The sequence below is a fragment of the Dipodomys merriami genome, unplaced genomic scaffold, assembly GCF_024711535.1.
Source record: "Dipodomys merriami isolate MVZ:Mamm:240054 unplaced genomic scaffold, mDipMer1.0.p SCAF_263, whole genome shotgun sequence".
Lineage (NCBI taxonomy): Eukaryota > Metazoa > Chordata > Mammalia > Rodentia > Heteromyidae > Dipodomys > Dipodomys merriami.
This window is the reverse complement of record NW_027204082.1, coordinates 1433180-1456628: the sequence shown is the minus strand read 5'-3', so window position 1 is coordinate 1456628 and position 23449 is coordinate 1433180. Positions and strand designations below refer to the sequence as shown.

At 39.4% G+C, this 23449-nt stretch overlaps 1 protein-coding gene across 1 annotated transcript in view; it reads right to left on the bottom strand.

The window, feature by feature from the left end:
- Window positions 1-22907, bottom strand: part of LOC138837143 (thrombospondin-4) — a 75684-nt gene extending 52777 nt beyond the window's left edge. Inside the window, exons 1-3 of the mRNA XM_070035941.1 lie at window positions 22838-22907; window positions 14345-14474; window positions 10491-11017 (exon numbers count right to left, since the gene is read on the bottom strand). Of these exons, the coding sequence (XP_069892042.1) occupies window positions 10491-10785 (295 nt within the window). The 5' untranslated portion in view covers window positions 10786-11017; window positions 14345-14474; window positions 22838-22907. The remainder of the gene's footprint in view (window positions 1-10490; window positions 11018-14344; window positions 14475-22837) is intronic.
- Window positions 22908-23449: the final 542 nt, after the last annotated feature.

Sequence of the window (23449 nt, the reverse complement as noted above, 5' to 3'; positions counted from 1 at the left end):
TCCCTTACCTCTCTCTACTCTTCCAGTGAGGAAAACCTTTCCCAGAAGATTTCGAAATTTTATTGTCCAGAAGTAAACCATGGACATACTGATGTCTTGTCCATTGGAAGGGCTAAGAAAGTGACACTCTAGTGTTTTCAGCCTGTTGGGGGGGGGGAGAGGATGGATTCTAGTAGGAAGAGAGAAGATAATGGATGTTGGCACTACTGTGCTCAAGAACGGGCTCCTTGGTACCCACTGCAGTCACTGAGCATTGCCAGGTGGAGCTCTGCCAAATGGCCCTTATTCTCCTGTGAGGTTTATAGTACAAACATGCAAACTCAGAGAAGCAATGTGCTGATGAATAGGAATGGAGTGAGACTGTAGAGAAAACCGATAAAAGACTTAGGCAGAAAGAGAGAAAATGGCTTCAATTTCTATCATTTAACTAAGATATATTTCTAAACCAGAAATCTGCAAACTGGTTGACAGGCTCAATCTGGTCACTGTGTTTTTTTCTGATATCATCAAGTTAAGAGCAGTTTTTATAGTGTTAGATTTTGGGGAAAGAAATAAAAACAGGAGTAAGATTTCTGACATGTGAAAATTATGTGAAGTTCAAATTTCAAGGGATGTAAATAAAGTATTATTGGAACACAATCATGCTTACTTATCACTAGTTGTTTTTGTGGTACTGTGGCAAATTGAGTAGTTGTCACCAGAGTCTGTAAGACATGTCAAAGCCTAACATATTTACTTTCTGGTATTTACTGGCCATAATTTCCCCAACGAACCTAATCTATTAGTGTTGGACTCCATTATCAAGCAGAAGAATGGGGTAGGAAGGGGAAGCCAATACCTGTGGAATCCCTTTGGTTCTGTTCCTGACATTCCTACCTTTTATGCAGAACTAGAAGACTTCTCCCCTTAGCTTGCCTTTTCCTTCAGAACATTCTGAATCTCATCACAACTTGTGCATGTGTCTTTTTATTTATTTCACAAATAAAACATCAGCCAGGTGCTAGTGGCTCACTCCTGTAATCCTAGCAACTCAGGAGGCTGAGATCTGAGGATCACGGTTCAAAGCCAACCCAGGCAGAGAAGTCCATGAGACTCTTGTTTGGGTTTTTTTTTACTGTATTTTTTTGTCTTTTCATTTTTTGTACTGGGGATCGAACCCAGGACGCTGCACTTGCTAGGCAAGCGCTTTGCCACTGAGCTACATCCCAGCCCGTCCATGAGACTCTTATCTCCAATAAACTACTTAGGATAGGCCTGAAGTGGTACTGTGGCTCAAATGATAGAGCATTAGCCTTGAGCATAAGAGGCTTGGGGACAGTGCCCTATCCCTGAGTTCAAGCTCCAGGATGAGCAAAAACAAAAAACAAAACAAACAATAACAGCAAAAAAAGCCCACACAAATAAAACATCTAAAAGCTGTTCAAAGAAAGAAGAGTCTAATCCTGTGTAGAAGCTCAATGTCTTAGATTACCACCTTGCTTCCCAGTTCCATAGACTAATAAATGCTAAGTCTGCTGCTGTTCTTCTTCCCCTCTCTAAGTACATGGAGAGCGTACGTAAGACCAGCTCATATCATTCAAGAAATGGGAAGGATCTAGTCACTGACTTGAAAAATCTAATGACACGGTATAATTCTTCTCATGGATCTAGGGAAATGTGTACGGCAAACATACTTTACTGTTCCTTGTGAACTTTCTTTGATAGACAGCATATGTTTTGCCACCCATGCTAGTTAAAAATGGATTTCTGACTTTCTATGGGCTTCAGAAAGACATTTTCTCATGGTGTTCCCTCATGCTCTGTCATAAAATAGTTCTACATGTGATTCAGTCACTAGAGATGTTGGTTATTCTGGTTGCCACACTTAAAAATTGACCCATGGGAAAGAAAATAGGGATGACAAATCTAGTCAACTTTTAGCAGAAAAACCAGGTAGAACTGTAGAAACAGGATCAGGAAGAACAGAGAAAGGGACATGCAGGAGGCCAGAGAAGGGAAAGTGAGGGGTGGCGCAGGGTCTGTCAGGACAAACTTGATATGTCCAGGGGTGCTGAGGATCCATTCCCTTAAAACACCTCTCATGAAGCGTTCTCCTTGAGCTGCCTAGCAGCTCGTTTTCTGATGCCCTCTGTCTGGAGTGAAGTGTTCCAGACACAGCTGGAAGTATTCCATTTACAGCTCTCTGAAGTCATGCGTAGGGTCAAGGCTTCACGGGCTGGAGCTCCTGTTATCTTGGTCAGAACAAATCTTTCAGCATTGTCTCTCTATCTGATAGCTTGAAGTAGAGGCCTGCAAATCTGCCTTGGCACCCTTTATCAGGGTGTTTCCATTGAGATCCTGGTTATTGTGAGGGGGGGTTGGTTTTACATCTTTATGGGCAGAATACACCGACTTAAACATATGTCCTTGTGTATTTATGCATATCTATGCACACACATACAAACACACCAAAGCAAACCATTTCTCCCTTTTGTGTAGAAGCATATATTATGTTTTTAGCTACTAATAATACACATTGTAATAGTAACCAAAACATCCCATTCAAAGATGGTATTCTCTCTCTCTCTCTCTTTTTTTGAGTTACTAGCAACTTGATTTACACTTGATGGACAAACGTTTTTTGAGATGTAGTCTCCTTATTAGTCCTCCTATCTCTGCCTCCTAAGTAGCTGAGACTCAGGCATGCATTGTTGTGACCAGCTAGCAGCTCTGTCTTATGTTTGGTTTCATTTAATTGTCACAATAAGAAGGTGAACAAGTCAGGACAGCTATAATTTCCACTGTACAGACCAAAAAAAAAATCTCAAAGTCAAAGGGGTTGAATGAACTTCCCAAGGAAATACCAAAGCCTCGACTCAAACTTAGGCCTTCTGTCCGCAGGTTCAGTGCCTTTCTGTGCTGCAGCACTGCCTTATTGGGAGCGAATGTGGGGTCAGTACACAAACGCTGCTTTCTGGTAAGGGGAGGCCAAAAGAATGAATTTCTTATCACAGAAAACGTGGGACAAAGGGTGAACCAATGCAACAGACACTAGACACTATGTTGGAAAGGAACTTTACAATTTCAGGGGGAGGGAAGTTGGAGGGAGGGCAAGTGGGAGAAAACGAGGGAGGACTAACACTGTTTGAAAAGAAATGTACTCATTACCTTACTTACGTAACTGTAACCCCTCTGTACATCACCTTTACAATAAAATAAAAATCAAAAAAAGAATGGTTTCTTGTCATGAACATAACTTCCTTCTAAAGTATTATTTGAAGCCCCAAATTCAATTTTCTAATATGTGCTCTTTCTTTCTCTACTTTTAAAAAATCCATGTCAGAGAAAGTAGAAACATTTTAACAAAGTTTATAGAAGCATAAAAAAGAGATGTATTTTACTTACCCAAACAGAGCTATTCCCATTGTGCTGTCCCCAATACTACACCCTGGACTGTGAAGGACTACTCCTAACATCTTGGAGGCTGCTTGAGGACCTAATCCCAAGTTCAAAACCAGACCCAGACACTTATTAGCTATGTGACCTTGGGAAGTAGCGTAAGCTTTCTGTGTAGGTAGGATTGTCTCCATCTTCTCCCTAGGATGATCTATACTTTTTTAATTTTAATTTTTATTATCAAGGTTACATACAGAGGGGTTACATAAGTAAGGTAGAGTGATTTCTTGTCTAACTTGTTACCCCTTCCCTCATTTTTCTCCCCCTTTCCTTCCCCTCCCCAATCCGCCCCAATATAGTATCTTGTGAATATTGCTGTGGCATTGGTTCCCCCTTTGTCCTTTGTCTCACCATTTTGTTATACCCCTTTCCTTTCCCAAATCAGATAAACACATATACTTGACAAAGGGTATCAATATCAAATACAATGACAACAAGGGATAAACAATAGGGGGGAAAAACACGAAAGAAAAAAGAAATCACATAGGTACATCTGACCATATAGGATGATGCTAAGTGAAATGAACTCCAAGACATGGACACAAAAGGCTTTTCTTTGTTGTTGTTTTTGGATGATCTCTACTTTGTGAGTTGGGTGAGAACCAGTCCCAGGATGGTGTTGACACATGCTGTCTCCCAATAAAGAAGGGTGCTTTATTTCTAGGTGGGGGCTCTTCTGACATCACAGACCTGAAGCCAACTCCCACAACAGTTCTGAGAAGGACCAGTAAATAGCAGGTTCTAGTGCTCTAGCTAGGAGTACATCAGGTCTGGATCCTGGTTCCATCACTGTGTGACATTGGGAAGCTTTTTAATGGCTCCCTTGGTTCCTTAGTAGGGAGTGTCATTCACATGTTAGTTTCTGTTGTAAGGGAACAGAGATGTTAGTAGGTGAGAGACTGCATTTGAGTTAATACCTGTTATATAGATGTTTTATGGTTATTGTCTTTTGTGGGAGATAAGACATATTTTCATTTGCAATTGAGTCTATTGATCTATTTATTATTCAGAGTCAAAGTATGAGGAAATGAGAAAAACATGAGTTGCTTTGGCAATCTTTGATCTAGTAAAATATGACAATATTTTAAGTCAAACAAAGCAACTTGACTCTCACAAAAGAAAATTCTAAATGATATACTTGTCAAGCATGGTGGTACATACCTGTAATCCCAGCTTCCTGAAAGACATAGGTAGGAAGATCATGATTCAAAGTCAGTGTTGAACAAAAACTAAGCCCTATCTGGAAAACTAAGTGAAAAAAGGGCTAGAGGCACAGCTCAAATGATAAAGGCTTGCCTAGCAAGCACCAGGTCCTGAGTACAAATACTAGCATTGCCATAACAACAACAACAACAAAACAACAACAACAGCATCATGATGATGATGATGATAATTAAGCATGGTCCTCAGGCCCAGAGAAATTGAACCTACATAGAAAGACTGAAATGCAAAAAGATAACTGTTATCATATAAGAGGAATTAAAAAAGGAGAAGAAGAAAACAGAAAAGGAAATGCTGAGCAAAGATATTTAGATTTAAACATTTACCATCTAGTAATGATTTTTTTTTGGGGGGGGGTCCGGTTGTGGGGCCTGAACTCTGGGCCTGGGCGCTGTCCCTCAGCTCTTCAGCTCAAGGCTAGCGCTCTACCACTTGAGCCACAGCGCCACTTCCGGCTTTTTCTGTTTATGTGGTGCTGAGGAATTGAACCCAGGGCCTCAGGCATGCAAGGCAAGCGCTCTACCACTGAGCCACCTTCCCAGCCCCTCTAGTAATGATTTTAAATTTGTAAAAACAAATGCAAAACAGGACTAATCAAATAAAATAACAATAAAGTGGAGAGGAAGCAATTTATTTAGTCTTATAGTCTTGTAGTTCTTAGGAGCAAGTAAGATTTTATTAAATATTTAGATTAATCTTAGAAAAATAAAGGGAGGATACATTGTTCAGAAACTAGAAGAAAGAAATTGACAAAGTATCCCTTAAGATGTAAAATTTTGTTTTATTGCATGCTTCCACGTTGTGAGATAGTGTCATCCATACCACTTGATTTTTTTAAGCCATAAATAAGAAGTTTCCTTGAAATTCAAAAAAACCCTTCAGTTATGTTCTTTTTGAGGAGTAGGTGATTATGTTCCTATTATATTTTCATTTTTACTTTTGCCACTTGGAAGCCTGGAATAAACATTGACCTCCACTTCAATTATCAAGTAGGTACTTGTATCTTATATTTTTTCTAACTATTCTCTCTCCTCTTCATAATATTTATTTTTCCTGATCCTGATTTTTTGCATGTTCTTGTCCTCGATCTTAATGCTCTGTAGAACAAACTAAGTAGGAATAAGTGTCTAAATGAATAGACAAATAAATAAATGCAAAATGACTAAAGCAAATAGAAGGTTGAAATCTGGGAAGTGGCAGCTCTTTCCTCAGTGCTTAGAGATTCACAATGGAATGTAGCGTGCATGCATGTCCCCGAATCAGCTCATGAGAAATTGGAGCCACAAATTCTTGGTCTATTTGTTGGTAGCTCCTAATGGTTCAAACCATTAACAGGTGAAATCTATTATAACAAATGCCAAATTACTGCTGAGCACAATTTAGGATTGGTAGGAATTCTAAACACAATAATATACCTGTATTTCTTTATTTATCATTTATGTTAAACACAGTTTTGTCTCTCACAGAAATTGTAGTTGGTAAAGAATCTAGTCTCCTTTGATTTAATGAAACAGTGGAATTTGTTACAACATTTCATTTCATTCTACTCAATTTATGCTAAAAATAATATCATTTCTTAGAACAATCCCACTCAAAAAATCAGTAGAGGCATTCAAAAGAACATAGAAAATAAAAGTGAGATGAAATTAAACAAAATGACATTTTCAGGCTTCAGAGTAGGTGCTTGATGGGAGGAAGGCACAATGGGGCGATCCCAAGAATTAAGCAATGAAAGGAATAGCCCTATGCAGCTGAGCACACATTATAAATTCAAACATCTCATAGAGTGCAGGAACCTAATGTTAACCCAGCCTGTGTAAAGATATGAATGCATTTAAAATAAGAACATGTGAATTGCAAAGGGAGCCGGTCAGTCAGAGTCTGAAAACCAGCAGGCCAGGAAACAGAAGGGAACGTATGGCAGTGGACTTGGGAGTGTTGCCCAAGGAAGGCTTTCCTGACATCCAACTTTCCAACATATCCCTTCTGGGTCAAGAGGCAGACAGGAACACATGGTGAAAATGGATGCACCAGTTAATAATGATAGGCGGACTCCATTAAATATCCACTTGTTTACAAAGCAAATTTCTGTTAAATTTGCTTCCTTACCATTTGTGTGCCTGGTTGATGCCAATGTCCACCTTGTAAAGGATGCCTTGCCTCTTAAAGACAACAATGACATCTGCTGATTATCCTTTAGTCTCCCTCAGGGACTCACAAGAAAAGAGTGTCTGCATCTCTAAGATGGGTGCCCGATATAGTACTTTCACCTAGGAAAGAACCAGTCCTCTTGAGGTCAGCCTCTCATTCTTCCCATGACAACTGACCTCTACAGGGACCTTCTGCACAAGTGGTGGCAACTGGCAATTATTTTACTGATGATGAAGATGATATTGCTCCAGTGAAACACATTATTGTTAGAGGGTCCTTCCTTCTCAGAGGGGGAAATAGAAATGGGCTCTAGAATGTGGGTTCTCTCTTCCATGGGTAGCACTGGCTATCTCATTCCCCTCACCAGTTGGGCGCGCTATGAGAATGTGCCCTTCTCATCTCCACAAATACCAGTCAATTTTACTGAAGATAGTTCACTGTGAATAACCATGCAATCCCAGAAGGACATACTTAGCTTGTGACCCTGGTTCCTGAGTCACTTAGCTGAAGTCCCTATCTGAGATAGCCAACTCCTATTTAACTCCTGCTGCTATCAGTACCAAAGAAACCAAAACTTTTCCTATTCCCTAAATGGAACTTTATTTTAATACCAAAAGGAAAAGTATGATAAGGTAACACCTCTTTCTTTGCTGCATCTCTTGTCATCTAAATTTGGGTAATGTTCTAAGGTTGAGTACTGAATGTTAATTATTTTGGAGGATGTAAAGTTTCCATTAAAAGAATATGGTAACTGTTCCAAGTTTTTGAGAATTATTACATTTCAACTGAGAAGATGTGTTAAGGGGACCTAGACTCTATCTGAATCCAGGAGTGATGAAATAAACTCATCATGGAAAAAGCATCAGCTATTGAATACAATTGCTGGCTTGCTTTCAGTGATTGGATATGTTAAACCTCGGAGAGCTTAAGTAACTTCCCAGAGAGGCAGAGTCAGACTAGGATTAATCTGTCTCTCAAATTTCCAGTCCAGAGCTACTGGACTACTGAGCTACTTCCTCACTGAAACACAGGCTGAAAAACAAAGAAGAATGAAGTTAGGCCATTTGCTGGGAAATTTAAGTGGGAATCACAAAGACAAATAGTTTTTCTCATATGTAAAATCGACACCTAAAAATGTATGACTTTCTGAATATATAAAGAGAACTTTGGGGGAGAGGAAACAATGGAAGAAGTGGGAGAACTGGAGAAAATGATAAGGGAAATACGATGGCAATAATTTATATGCATCTATGGAAATATTACTGTGAAACTTCTCTGTACAATCAATATGCAACGATACAAAAATAGAAGTGGAAGACTGGCAAGGAGGCTGAGAGGTTTTAAGCTAACCCGAACAGAAAAATCTGAGAGACTCCATCTCCAATTAGATCACAAAATGCCGAGCTAAAGGCGTGGCTCAAGTGGTAGAGCACAAGTCATAAGAAAAGTAAGAAAGCTGACCAAGAATAGGAGCCCCTGAGTACAAACATACACATTTAAAAGAGGAAAGCTCTTAGCTTGTGCATTCTGGTCCAATTTAGTCTCTTTTCTACACCTCTCACTTCTAGAAAAATCTGTGCATTGGACTATATCTCACACATGGTGGTAGCAATGCTTTATGATATTAAACACTTTCTTCTTCTCTTTCCCCGTCCATGGACCAATCCCATCTGGAGTATCCCTCCTGCTGGGCCTCAAGATCCTTGAACTCCCTACTATCTCTCATCCTAAGATGTTTCCCAATGTCCTGTCTTTCCTACAACACTATTCTGCCACTTCTAGAGATGCCACCGTGTGTGAGGAGCCATTGTTATCTGCTAGAGAAATCACTGACCCTTCCATTGTGAACCATAATCTTGTCTTAGTACTTTTGACATATCAGCTCGAGGCTACCATCATCTCTGCTAGAGACTGTTGTGAAATCTTCTGAGTATACCTGAGTATATCCAGTATGCTCTGGATTCTGTGAGATTCTAACGTTGTGCAGTGTCTTGCAGAGAAGTTTAAATGGTTAGCTCTCCCTCTCCTCTGCCCTCCCCGCTCCCCCACCCCTGCAGCCAGATGGGATAGAACCAGAGGCACCTCTGTCTTTCAGGTGTTGTTAACAAAACATCTCTTTTTACAATTTACATACAATCTCATTTGGATATGGGCCTCAGTGAGGAGTTACTGGAAAGTGAGACAGAAGCACAAATCTAAGAGCTGGGCTCTGAGATATATCTGGAATCTCTCCTTCTGAGGTTTTGTTTCTGGATCAAGTTAACTTCGTACCTCATACCTTTGAGTTAGTTTCTTCTAAACTTATTAATGGGGAAGCTACTATAACAACAATCATTTATCAGAACATGTTTCATTCAAGGTCCTGTGCCAGGAGCTAATTTAACATCGCTTGACTCTCACAGCTACTCACTAAAAGTGAATACTATTATTATGTCCCTATTGTATAAAAAAAGGAGGTGAAACTTTAAGGAAGATGAATGATTTTTTTCTCCATGGTGCTAGAGATCAAATTCAGGGCCTTGTACCTGCAAGTGATAGAGTCTTCCATGGCCTCATAGCTAATGTGTGATGAGCTAGGGCTTAATCCCAGACCTGTGGGAACTACAGCCTGCTGTCTCAGCAACTTGTTATAATGTCTCACGGACTTAGCTGTTACCATCAGCTATCACCTCTACTGACCTATTACCAAATTCCAGATGTGGACTTAGATAGGGCTCAGAGTAGATCTGTCATGGAGACACTACTTTGTCCTTAAAATGTGAGACTTCAGTAACTGGTACGATTCCTCTGATATTAAGAAATTAAACACAAATCTGATTTGTTGAATTGAAACCCCTTGGTACAAGTACATAAAATAATTACATTAGTAACTCTGAGGACCAAAAAAAAAAAAAAAGAAATTAAACACAAGGACGAGACAAAATCTTGCCCATTTTGAGGATCTCTATGAGCCTGCCCATAGGTGAAATGTCATCTGTATTCCATTCCTGGTATCTGGAAGAAGATGGAGACAAGGACAGAGGGCAAAGGGTAGAGGAAAGAGCTGAGTTCGGAATAGGAGAGTCCTGGGATGAGCTTTCAGTGGAACCCAGTGTGACATACCCAGACATTAGAGGTAGAGATTTTCTAATTAAACTACAATGGTTAATCTTGACTGTAAACTTGATTGAATTGGGAAGTACCTAAGATATTAGCCAAGTACATCCCTGGGTGTCTTTGCAAGGTAATTTCCAGAAATGATCCTATATCATGAGGTTCCTGACCTAATAGTTTAATGATGGTTTCAAAAGTTGAATAGGCCATTGAGAGCTGGTGATACTTCCTGCCTGGTTGGAGGCAATAGGTCACTGGGGATGTGTCCTTGGGGATTATATCTTGCCCAGCCCCTTCCTGTTGCTGCTCTTTTTTGCTTCCTGTCCACAGTGAGGTGAAGACTTTCCTCTGCAACATACTTCTGCTGCTGTGATGTTTAGAAACACAAAGCCAAGTGACCATAGACCTGAATGCTGAAACTTTGAGCCAAAAGAAATCCTTTTTCTCATAAGTTGAATTTTTATGCCATGCATTTCATCAGAATGATGATTAGTTACAAAAGTTACTAATACATTTGCTTTATTCTCATTTTAATTTTTTCGAGGATGGATAGTTTCTATTTTCTTCATGTATAGAGAACTCAATATTACCTATTTTAATGGCGAGCTCATTAGCCTTTTTCCTTTCCAGCTTGATAAGGTTATCACAGATTTTGGACCCAAGGGATATTGCCTCTCCAGTGACAACTAGTTTTTCATATCTGTCCTTATAATTGGTCCTGATTGTTTCCATCAGCTTAGTCAGAACCCCTTTGTCTTTTAAGTCAACATAAGCAATAATGGTGCACATCTTCTTGTGAACTAGGTATTCCAGGCTGATCTCCAGCTTGAGACACATTTCTGGCAGAAAGACAGCCAGATCAATGGAATCCATGTCATGTACCATCACAGCCACCTGTGCCTTCTTGTTCTCCACCAATGTAGTGACAGTATTGACCCCTGCTGTAAAGACCACTGTGGCTTAATGGAGACATCTTTGCCAGCAGCTTTTGTCTCAGCCTACTTCAACAGCCTCAGCTTCCTCTCCATTTCCTCTTCCATGTTCTTGCTTTCTTGTTTCCTTATGACAGCAGGGGCGGAGTCACCTTTCTCTCCTCAGCCTTCTTTCAGCGTGACATCTGTGCAGTAGGAGGATGAGTACAGATACTTTAATGTGAAGATTGGCGTGGTTACTTAATGAGAATGAGACACCCTGAATTTTGAGTATGGACCTTAGTTTCATCATATTTTTCAGTTAGGGATAGAGTCTTTCTTGGTAGGCACAATTAAGGTATTAGTTATAGTGATTGTTTACCTCAAATGATTAATAATAGGAATCAGGATGTTGGGGCAAAAGGAAGTCCAGGAAATCATAGCTTCAATGTGGCCTGTAGCACAAAGTGATAAGGCTAACTAGATTCAACTGCTACTTAAAATTTGCCTCTGAAGAAGAAACCAAACACTTCTAGGATCCCACTGGCATTTCAGAAGTCAGACATTTTATGGTCCCCTTGTTCTCTCTGTTTGAGCTTTTATAGTTTCATTGATTTTCTCATAACCACATACTGGCCTCACTTTGTCCTTTATTCAAACTATGCAAAAGAAATGGTTATTCAGTTGGTTAGTCTCACATAAGCACACTATTGATTAGAGTTTTATTATCTGGCTGTGGTAGTTTCGTGTTTGTGTGCATGTGCGTGTGCGTGTGTGTGTGTGTGTGTGTGTGTGTGTGTGTGCGCGTGTGTGTGTGTGTGTGTGTGTGTGTTTCTAATCACTGTGTATAACAATGGCAGAAACTGGCTATGTTTAGAAAGATACTAGGCATTTGAACACTTTTTGCTCTTTTTAATTTTCTAGGTACCATTATTATGCTGAGAATCCAACAAATTGCAACAATAATTCTAACAGAAAGTGGTATCTTTGTATTAATTTGATCTCGGATCAATATAACTATCTTCTTTATAGAAACAAAATCACAATTCAGCACATTTAATCCTCCATATTAGATGACTTGTTTTGACATGCAGCACTTCCTAGAAAATTTAATACCAAATTTGATGTTTGGAGGAGCAACCTAGAAATACACCCCTAGAAATTCCTTCCTACAAAGCTCTGGTTCATTCTGAAATGTAGTCAAGATTGGTGTAGTCATTTCTACTCAAAGGTCATAACTGGATGTGAACCATATTTTTACCTTTCTCTACCTGTGTGCTTTATGGGTAGCTTCTCAATGGAATAATTTTTGATATAAAATAGTCAATAAGTTAAACAAATTCCTTCCCTATAATGATTATTTTCTGTTATCCATTTCTTCCCTTCTAGCTAGAGACTGTATTTTCCATTGCAGCTAAGGTGGCCACCCTAACCATTCCAGATAACAAGAAATAAGAGGGAGTAGTTCATGAAACTTCTAGGTCACATGCCACCATGCATGCTGTGCTGAGCTGCCATCTTTTTTTTCCTGAAAGTTTGTTGTTGACAACCTTCTTTGGGAATTGCCTCAGCTGCAAATATCTGTCTCATCCAAGGTCATATCTCTTTCCTATTACAACTCATAGCCAATAAATGGCCAAAGGACACCAAGGTCTAAGGCAATCTTGCAGCCAAGCTTTTCTCTCTTTCTTATTCTGCTTACTTACTTTCTCCCTATATGTACACCCCCTAAGAGTACCCCATTATGATTCCCTGTATACTTGTCTCCATCTCAGAGTATGTTTCCTGGAGAACCCATTCTGCAATAGTTTTTCAAAAGAATGTTATATTCCTGCCTCTCTTCCTAAAGGGTGGAGGTGAGCTTTGACCATGTGACAAGGAGAATGCCCTAAGAGATGAAGAAGCAAAAAAAAAAAAAAAAAGGGTCATGGTATGGTCTCATAAGTCATTTCTCCCACAGCCCTGGTTCACTGACATCTATATACTTCTATTGTGTTAGAGAAGGTAATCACCTTTGATTATATTTGAAGCACTCTCTTTGGAGGTCTTTATGTAAGAGCAGTCTAACCTAATCTCCGGGAGTTGGACAAAGTGTGGCGTTCTCCAGTCAGATTATCTAGGACCTTATGACTGTAAAGGATTTGGGGCTTGATCCTAAGGGTAATGTGTCTTTCTTGGGCTTGTCCTTAGAGCAGAATTGCCTTGATATAACTAAAACAAGAATTAAGATACAAAAAAAAACTTAGTTAGGATGACTCAATTAAAAAATGTTTTGTCATCAGTCTGGTGGTACATGCTTGTAATCCCAGCACTTAGGAGGCTAAAGCAGGAGAATTGTCAGTTAGAAGCCAGTCTGGCCTCTATAGCAAGATACTCATCTCAAAATACCAAAAAAAAAAAAAAAAGAGTTTGCATTATCCTTCAAAATACCAAATTATACATTTTAAATTAATATAGGCAGAGTAAAACATTCACATTGGTAGCCCAATGAGCTCCCTTCCCATAGTTTAGCATGCTCCTTTTCCCTTCCACAGCTTGGCATACGCCTTCCTAAGCAACACTAGGCCCATTTAGTAAAGGCAGTAAATAATCAGCCTCCAACCTCCCTTTTCCTTGAGATGGTACTCCTCTGGGGCAGCTACCACCATATAAGGCAGCAAGAGCCCCTTAGAGTGACCTTCAGGTCTGGGCAGCTGCAGGACCCTTATCTACTACTTCGGCAGCAGCCATAAATCCTAGTCTGCCATGATAAAGCCCCTGGTCCTCATATCTACACCGGAGTCTCCGCCTCCTGGTCCCTTCTAGCCCCTCCTAGCCTCAGTAGGTTTTACAGGTCACCTCAGACAATAGCCAGAGCTTCTTCTCACTCCTGTCTTGTGAGAGGGGTATTGTAGGCCCCTTTGCTGCAAGAAGCCTTTCTTTGTTCTTTGTACCTGGATGTCTGTGTGGTTTTCTGGCAAAATCTAATAATCTAACACACATATTCTCTTTGGAATTTTATTTGAACTACTGTCATTTGGAGTTTCTCTTTACTGGAAGTAGATTTGAGTTTTCCCTCTCATCTGGCAGTCATGTAGAATCAGAGTGGAAAGTAGGATTATATTGGACATTCTTTGGAGAGAAGAATGATTAGTGACTCTCACTATGGAACCAAAGAATAGTACTTAGAGCCATAAATACTTGAAAGGTTAATTCTTTAAGGATTTCTCCATAATATGCATAGCCACATTACTTTCTTGGTTAAATAGAAAACTAAATTCATATGTTTGATTGGGGGAAATAGAAACAATAGCAAAATTCCCATGGAATTAGTATGTGAAAAATCAATTAAACAGTTTTCTGACGAGTTTTTAATGCTCTTGACCATTTCTTTTTTTGGACCCACACACAAATGACTATGTAGCTAGGTGGTCTAGGAAGGAATTTCAATTATTGTTATCCAAATAAAACACTCCTTTCCCAAAAATCAGTGGGTTCTGTACTAACTGTTCTTTCAAAGCATGAATAAGGCTGTGCTGGGAACTTGAGCTTACCACAGTTCATTCCACTTTACTTTTCTCTTGGACCAACTTAGGAAAACGGAAGCTTTCTTGATTGACCTTCATTTTGATGTTTATCAGCTCTTTACCTCCTCCATTTCCCAGAAGTCCTCCTTGGAGTCTTCTAAGATATTTGGAAGTGAAGACAATGTAACAAATGAGTTTCCCTTTCTTTCCTCAAGAGAAAGACTAGTTTTCTATTAAAACACATACTTAGCCAGGCACCTGGGGCTCATACATGTGTAATCCCAGCTACTTGGGAGATTATGTCTGAGGATCAAGGTTCAAAGCCAACCCAAACAGAAAAGCCCATGAGACTTTTTTATTTCCAATTAGCCAGCAAAAAAACTGGAAATGAAGATGTGGCTCAAGTGGTAGAGCACTAGCCTTGAGCATGAAAGCCAAGTAAGAAGGGATAATGCTCCACACCCCTCACCACCTTCCTGGGGCACATAAGCAATGTCTGGTAACAGTTTTGGATATTACAGCAAGGAAATACTTCTGGTTCTAGTTGGTAGAGGCCAGTGGTACCAAGTATCTGATGATACATAGCCCCACAACCAAGTGTGATAAGCCTTACATGTCAGTAGTGTCAATGCTAAGGATCCTGCCTCAGTGAGATTTCAAATTGTACTGAATGATTTCCCAAATTAATTGGACTTCTTAGAGATATTGGGTTGTACTGAGTAACGATGTTGGAAAACATGTATCCCTTAGATTATAGTTGGTATATTAAATATTTAATATATTTAAAAAACAAAAAATACAGTGAGCCTAGTTATCATTGAAGTTTATACTTATATAAAATTATATAAAAATTTATACAAAATTCAAATTAGACTGGGCATCTTGCATTTTATCTGGCAACTCTACCTTAGATGAACACATTTGCCATAGTTTCTCACTTTTATATCTTAAAACTTTACATCTTAAATGTCTGGAAAAGATTACTTTAGTACCTTAAAAGTGAAAACTACTTTTAGGTGTTAACTTAGACCATTGATTTTAGTTGGCAGATGCTCACTGGTCTTTTCCACAATGTCAATGTAGTATATTAAATAAAATGTTTTCTTTCAGAAAGACTGTCTTACAATGAACATACTCTTGGAGTGACAGAAACTTCTTTCTTTCTTTCTTTTTTCGGTTGTGGGGCTTGAACTCTGGGCCTGGGCGCTGTTCCTCAGCAATTCAGCTCAAGGCTAGCACTCTACCACTAGAGCCACAGTGCGATTTCCAGTTTTCTGGTCGTTTACTGGAGATAGAGAGTCTCACAGACTTTCCTGCCTGGGCTGGCTTTGAACTGCAATCCTCAAATCTCAGCTTCCTGAGTAGTGAGGATTACAAGTGTGAGCCACTGGTACTCAGCTCTATTCCTTTTCAACTCTCAGAATAAAACTAAGTCTTTTCTATTTGAGAGATAATGAATAATTATCAGGCAAAAATCCAACATACCATCCACATCACTGGAAAGAAAAGTAATAACAAGGCCCCAGATAATATTTCATAACAATAAGTATGCATATGTGATGGGGTCAGAAGTGCTTGATTCTCTTGAGATTCTCCCACTGGCTCATCAATTCTCTGGGGTTTGGTTTCATTCACAATTTTGACCCTGAAGCAGAATACTCCCAAGAGTTGACAGGGCTGAAATCAGGCAGACCACAGTAGGAATCTGCAACTGGGTAGTAGCCAAATCCTACATATAGGACACACATAGAGTGGACAGTAGTGGGGACTGAGGCCTATCTTCACTGAGCAGACTAATTCCAGAAGGCACAGGGACAGTAAACTACTTGTGCAGCCTGCACACAGACTTGGTGAGACAAATAGGAAAAGATATTAAATATAGACATTAAAGATGGAAAACTTATGATTAGAAAATTAATTTAGTCAATTTGGGCTGCTTTTGTGTTTGTCTGTGAAAATCAAGAAAAGCAAGCTGTCATGGTCATGTTTGGATCTGTATGTATGTGTGAGCTAGGGAGTTACAAATGAAGATGAACATTTCTGAGGCTTCATCCTGGGTACCACTTTCTATCTGATCCTTTTTGGGACTTTGATGGTCTCTGGTCTTACATTCTTATGAATGTTCCACAAAGGGAGGGAGAGTAGTAAGAGAGAGAATAGTAAGGGAGTCCAAGAGCAAAGGTCAAATTCAGACAGAAATGAGAGCTATTAATTTTATAGCTCTGAGAGGTGAGAAAGTTTTCCATTTCTTTTTATAGAAAGCATTACTTTTCAGGAAAACTAAAAATATATGCTACACTTTTGAAAACAATTTCCCACACAAAATAGGTAAACCTCTAACACATATCACTATTCTGGAGTCTTCCAAAGCCCTATCAGCCAGGCATAAAAGGGATCACCGTTCCAAAACAAAGGTAAGACCCAGAGAAGTTAAGTGGATTGCTCATACAGACACATGGCAGAGATGTCTGACCCTAATGCTCTGGAATCCAATCACCCTTTACAAACTTTAAGATGATTTGTGGTTTAGATATACTAGGATATATTAGGAAGGATTAAGTTTATTTATAAAATTAATAGGTCCAGGAAATTAAAGAACAATTAATTCACATGACTGTAAATTTACTAATTAACCTTAACAATATTTATTTTTCTTATACATGGAACTACAAGCTGCTAAATTTTAAGAAATTTGCAATTTTTAATTTTTTTTGCCAATATGTGGAAAGCTGTAGAATATATCTGTAAAACTAAAGACTTACAATGCTTTTGGATATTCTGTTTAGTGGCAATGAGGCACTCAAATAGATATTCAAAGAAGAGCTAAGCAATAGAGCAAAAAAATGCCCACTGTGTCCCAAAGTGTATGAAGTGCTTCTGTTCCTCATGAACTTCTCTAATGACTGTCCTTTTCAGAGATCTCATTATAAGTCTTTTTTTTCTTTTGATGGCTAAGACTGGAATTCAGGGCCTTGAACTGGATAAGCAGGCACTCTATAGTTTAAACCATGTTCCAGCCTTTTATTTTAGCTATTGTTTCTAGCCCTTTAGATAGACATATGCTACAACACTTGGCCTATTGATTGAGATGGGGAACTTGCCAATATTTTGCACTGACTGGCCTTTAGCATGATCCTCTTTCAGTCTCCAGGTGGAGATTGTAATCTTCCAAGTAGCAGGCATGGCTTAGCATGCCATAGCTTCAAAGTGCTAAAGCTTGTAGATTATTCTCATTGAATGAACACTTCCCAATCTCTCACCTATTTGTTCATTGCTAGATTTTCCTGAATTTCTAAATCAAACTCATAGACTACAGCAAAGAAAAAATTGTAGCATATGAAACGCTGAAATAAGGATACATGTTGACCCATTGTAACAATGAGCCCTACAAGCCACTATGCTGAAAATGAACTTTATAGCTTCGGGCTTGGGGGAAGAGAAGAGTTGGGGAGGTAGAGAGGGGAGGGATGTAGTGGAAAAACAAAGGAGGAGATAACAATGTTCAATAGGAAATGTACCCATTACCTTACTTATGTAACTGAAACCCTTCTGTACAGTATCTTTACAATAAAATGTATATTAAAAAAAGAAAAAGAAAAGATTGTAGCATATGAGAAGCCATAAGAGTGCAACTCAGTGTCCCACAAGAGCCTATATCTGGCAGAACCTGGATTTGTGTCTCCAGAATGAATACTGAGAGATATTCATGTCACCAACATGTGGAAATTCCTACAGGAGAAGTAGAGTTCCAGCCTCTGAGGCCAGTAGAATGCACACTGATCTCATTACAGCATGTGAACAGCTTCTTTTGCATGTCTCCCTTAGTCCATTTCTGTCATTATAATTGAATACAACAGACTGGATCAATTAGAAGAAAGAAAGAAGATTTTAGCTCATAGTTCTAGAGGCCTGGAAGTCCAAGGACCCATCAGGTAAGGCCTTCGTTCTGTGTCATACCATAGAAGGTTAAAAAGACAAGCACAGGCCAAGAAACAAAGCTTGGCATTTGTCACAACTCAGTCTTCAGGCAACTAACCCACCCTGAGATAGCAGCATTGCTCTATTTGTGAGAACTACGCTCTGTGACCTAAACATCTCCCATCAGACCCCACCTCCTGACACTACAGCATCATGCATGAGTCTTGGGCAACAGACACTCAACGTATAGCAGCATCTTAGTCATCACTGTGAAATGGATAATCTGAAGGAAAAAAAGAACAAAACATACGTTCTCCTTTCTCTATGTGAAGAAGCAACCACATGCTAAGGGAATCCCATGCTACATTTCAGAAAACTCAGCCTCCATTTTCAATGCAGCCACAATGGCTCCAGTTCTTGTATAAAAGCTGTCTGTCATGTCCAGAGACAGAAGAGTATTGGGAAGCTTTTTGGGCCCCTTTCAGCTATAAAATTCAAGCCCATTATTTTCACGTCTCCAGCCCTGGTTCATTCAGGACTCATCAGGAATTCCTATGTGTGAACAATCATCCCCCTACTTAATATCACATATGCACTCAGCTGTACTTTGGACATTTAAAGAAATAGACTTGGAGAGGAATGTTTCTAATCCACAATATATGAAGATCTTCTCCAGAAATTCACATCCATCTGTTTCTGATGATAAATACCAGATGCTCTAGAGGAAGATTAACTATGCAGACATCTTGCATGTAAATTATAGTAAATTATACAGTGATGGCAGAAAAGGGGTCTGGAGGAATGTGTAATTTCATTTTGAACTTGGCTAAAGTGTCTGCTTCTGTCCCCAAAAGGGAGTAGGTTCATTCATACATTCATGATCATTGTTTTTTCTTGACTTCCTAACAGCAGTTGCAGTTGCAGAATTGCTGCCTCGCTCCTCCTCTTCTTCTTCCTCCTTCTCTTCCTTCTCTCCTACTTCTCTTTCTTCCATTGTAAAACTGTGTTAAGCCGCCTATGCTATTTTTGTGTCTGGGTTTTAGAAATAAGAATGCAAAGGACTGATGCTTGAGCCTCAAGGTTGATGAAAATGGTTAGAGATCTATTCAATCAGGGCAATAATTGAAAGAAATCTCAGCTCAAGTAAACAGCATAGTGTGACCTCTAATTGAGTTCAAAATCATTCTCTTTCTCTCTTTCCTTATTCCTTCTCTCTCCCTCAGCCTCTGCTTCTCTGAAATCTTTCTTGCTCCACTTCTTTTCCTAAATATTATCTGAATATCTGATTCCTTTTTCAAAATCAATGCAATATTTAATATTTAGGATAATAATGTATAAGGACTAATACAACAGTCATTCATATTACACAGCTAACAAATTCATTATTGCAAATTATTGGAGCCTCTTCTATATTATTGTACTGATATTATTCATTTTATCCTTGTTCTCAATCTTAGGAGGAACTCACAATAGTTGGCTTGCCACCAGCTCATCTGTAACAGACTACAAAGTGGAACTTCAAGAAAATAAACTTGTTCTCCTTGGGTATATTCCCTGTTCTTATGATAACAATTATGTCATTTAATTAAACTTTTAAAGAGAAAGATGAAATGGAGTTCGTTTTCCTTGAGATATAGATCCCTCATCCACTTCCTGATAATGAGTATGTTTCAGTTAAGTGTCTATCACTGCTGATGCTATTAGTTCAGGAGCTTTTTTTTGGGGGGGGGGTGAGGTCGTGGGGCCTGAACTCTGGGCCTGGGTGCTGTTCCTCAGCTCTTCAGCTCAAGGCTAGTGCTCTACCACTTGAGCTATAGTGCCACTTCTGTTTTATTTTTTCTGCTTATGTGGTACTGAGGAATGGAACCCAGGGTCTCATGCATGCTAGGCAAGCATTCTACCACCTTCCCAGCCCTAGGAGCTTTTAAGTCTTTATAAATGCAATGATTTCTTGCTCTCAGGCTTCAACAAACAAGCAAAAACAAAAACTTCATTTCAAGTTTCCTCAACTGCCCAAGGTTTCTCTCCAAGCTCCACTTATGGGACTCACCCAATGACATTTTCTGCTTTGACAATCTATTTTTGAACATGGAATGTTCTCTTTGCCCTCTGCTTTATACCAAGTGATTAGAGCTGACTTCCTCTGCACCCTCTCTACTTGAATGATCTGATGAAAAGGCCAGACACCACTCACATTAGGATGTAACAGGGGACTTCCCAGTCTCTCTGAGGCAATGTGACTACACACAAGGCGGAGGTCATAGTCCCTGGTCCCCCCGTTCTTCTTTGGGAAGTGCTAATGGTTTGGGGGCAGCAGAGTCATCATTATGACTAGGCCCCCCTTGACATCTATTGAGAGGATGTCAGTCACTGATGCCAGGATTGGGCGAGAATTCTGTTAACTGCAAGGCCAGCCTTGGTAGAGGTGCCCTTGAAGTAGTCGGGCCTCAGATTCTTCTCTCTTCCAGGCAGCTACTGAAGGCATTTCTTAGGTGCCCAAAGAACACTTGCTGTGGAATACCCACTGAATGTAAGCCTAGTATTATGTGATGTTCAGTTAGCTATCTTATTATTAATAAGAGTTAACAAAATAAGTGGAGTTTATAGTATGATTTGAAGAGTAAAACAATGTCTAACCAATAGACACAAAGTTCAAAAATACTGGTAAGAGAGCTGTGACAATGGGTTTTCCCACATAATGTGTTAAAACTATTTTCCAAATAATTATTATTCTTTTCTTTCTTATAGTGTGATTTATGTATATCTTTGGCACACAGTTTTTCAGGAATATCTGTGAATTATCTATGGCTTAGTATAAAAACCACAAGGTTAGAGGTGAATATGGCCAGTCTGTACAAAAAGGAGTTAGTGAAGCTTTATCTCAAAACAAACAAGCTGGCATAGTGGGTTATATTTGTAATTCCAGCTAAGCAAAAGGTAGGAGGATTATGGCCTGAGGCTAGTCTTGGCAAAAAAATGTGAGACTCTACCTAAAAAATAACTAAAAACAAAACGGGCTGTGGGTATGGTGAAAGTTTACAGTACTGGCATAGCTAGCACTAGGCCCTGAGTTCAATCCTAGTAACACCACGCACACACACACACACACACACACACACACACACACACACACACACACACACACACTCATACCACAAAGTCTGGAGACACACAATCAGATCTGGGTAAACATTCTCATGTTTCTGTATTTGGAAATAAGATATTTACTCCATGTGTAATCAAGTCCAAATACTTTAGCCTGAAGACACAGGCCTCTGATTGTGTCTGCAGTTACTCCTCTTTTCTGCTATTCACTTTATCCTTCTGAAATGATGAATCACACACAGTTCTTAGACAACAGAGCTTTTGTTTTTTCTTGACCTGCCATACCTAACCAGAACTTCTCCTGTGATATATCTCCCTCCAGGGGGCTTTCGTATCATCCTTCAACCCTCTTCAGATTGACAAGAATCCTTCCTATATAATCTAACCTTCAGAATTTATCTCCAGCAACACTCAGTACCCAGAATGGGTATTTATGTATTTATCTCCTGCAATGTGCACCAGTCAGTAACAAGAACTATGTATTACTCATCTTGCAATCACAAGTCCCAGCATTTGGTAAGCTCAATGAAGGACTTATCTTTATTAGATTAACAGCGAGGCATCTGTAAAATGAGCACAGTACTATTCCTTTGGTTACTCTGACAAGGCATTCAATAGATACAGTTGCTAATTCTGTCATCAAACCTCCTCAGTTATTTAAATAACACTGAAACAAATACACAGAACACACAAAGGCTATATTGACAGTCACCTCTAGATGTCATTTTAGTACTCATAACATTTTCTATAGAGAAAAACATGTTCAACAGAATTGCAACTATATTTGCCAAATTTAAGAAGATCCAATGCATGAGATCCAAATAGAGGGAGGATATACATGGACCAGATGAGCAATGAAAAAGTTTAATTCAACTGCCTGTCTTAATTTTTATAAATTGTTTATCATAGGTAAAACTTATCTTGAAGACGAATATAAAAAGTGCTGTTAACAAAGCAGATACATATCCATAAAGAAATTGTCTGTCTGTCAATCTACCTGTATTTCTATCTAAATAATTAGAGAGAATAGGATCTTTTCATTAAAATGAAGACGCTTTGTAAATATTTCTTTTGGTTTGGGAAGCTTCCTGAATTCCTGCACTAGAGTCCTTTCTCCTTCTCCACTGGACACACACACACACACACACACACACACACACACACACACACACACACACACACACACACACACACACACACACACACACACACACACACACACACACACACACACACACACACACGTTTTTTTTTTTTTTTTTTCGGTTGTAGGGTCTGAACTCTGGGCCTGGGCGCTGTCCCTCAGCTCTTCAGCTCTACCACTTGAGCCACAGTGCCACTTCCAGCTTTTTCTGCTTATGTGGTACTGAGGAATCGAACCCAGGGCCTCACGCATGCAAAGCAAGCACTCTACCACTGAGCCACCTTCCCAGCCACATCCTCCCCCCACCCCGCCACACATGTTCTTGAAAGCCCGGTGTGGATGTCTATACTGACCTCCATACTGTTGCAGAGTTGAAGTCCAGCCTTCTGAACTGGATTTGTTCATTCTTCTCTTACCTTTTGGTTTTTAGTGCTATAGTCTTAGATGAAAGTCAAGGTCACTTTATTATCACTGCCAACAGAGAAGGGAAAACAACACATAATGTTTGCTCACACAATAATCTCATTGTCCCTCACCTGAGAGGTTGACAGTAGAAAACTGTGGTAAGCAGTATCAAATGATAGGCATGACATGGTTGGCCAAAGGATGACTATGCCTCATAGACACAGGGCTCAGGAAAAGGTAGAAAGATTCCAGCTACTGTGTAGAAGGAGGGAACAGGTACAATGAAATGAGAAAACACAAGCATCAGAGAAAGCCATATATGAAGGAATGGACTTTGTGGTAAGAAGCAAAGGGTAGTTTTTTAAGGCATTGGAAACTGAGGAAGCAATGGCAGTTTGCTCTATTTGAATATGGTTTATTTCTACCAACCATGAGTATTTATTATGTTTTCTGAGTGCTGTAGGAGACATGAGAATTAGCCCCTAAATTGCCATAAAAAACCAGGCTACTAATTTTATGCATAGGCAGCCCTATGGTCTGGTTAAACACAGAAATACAAA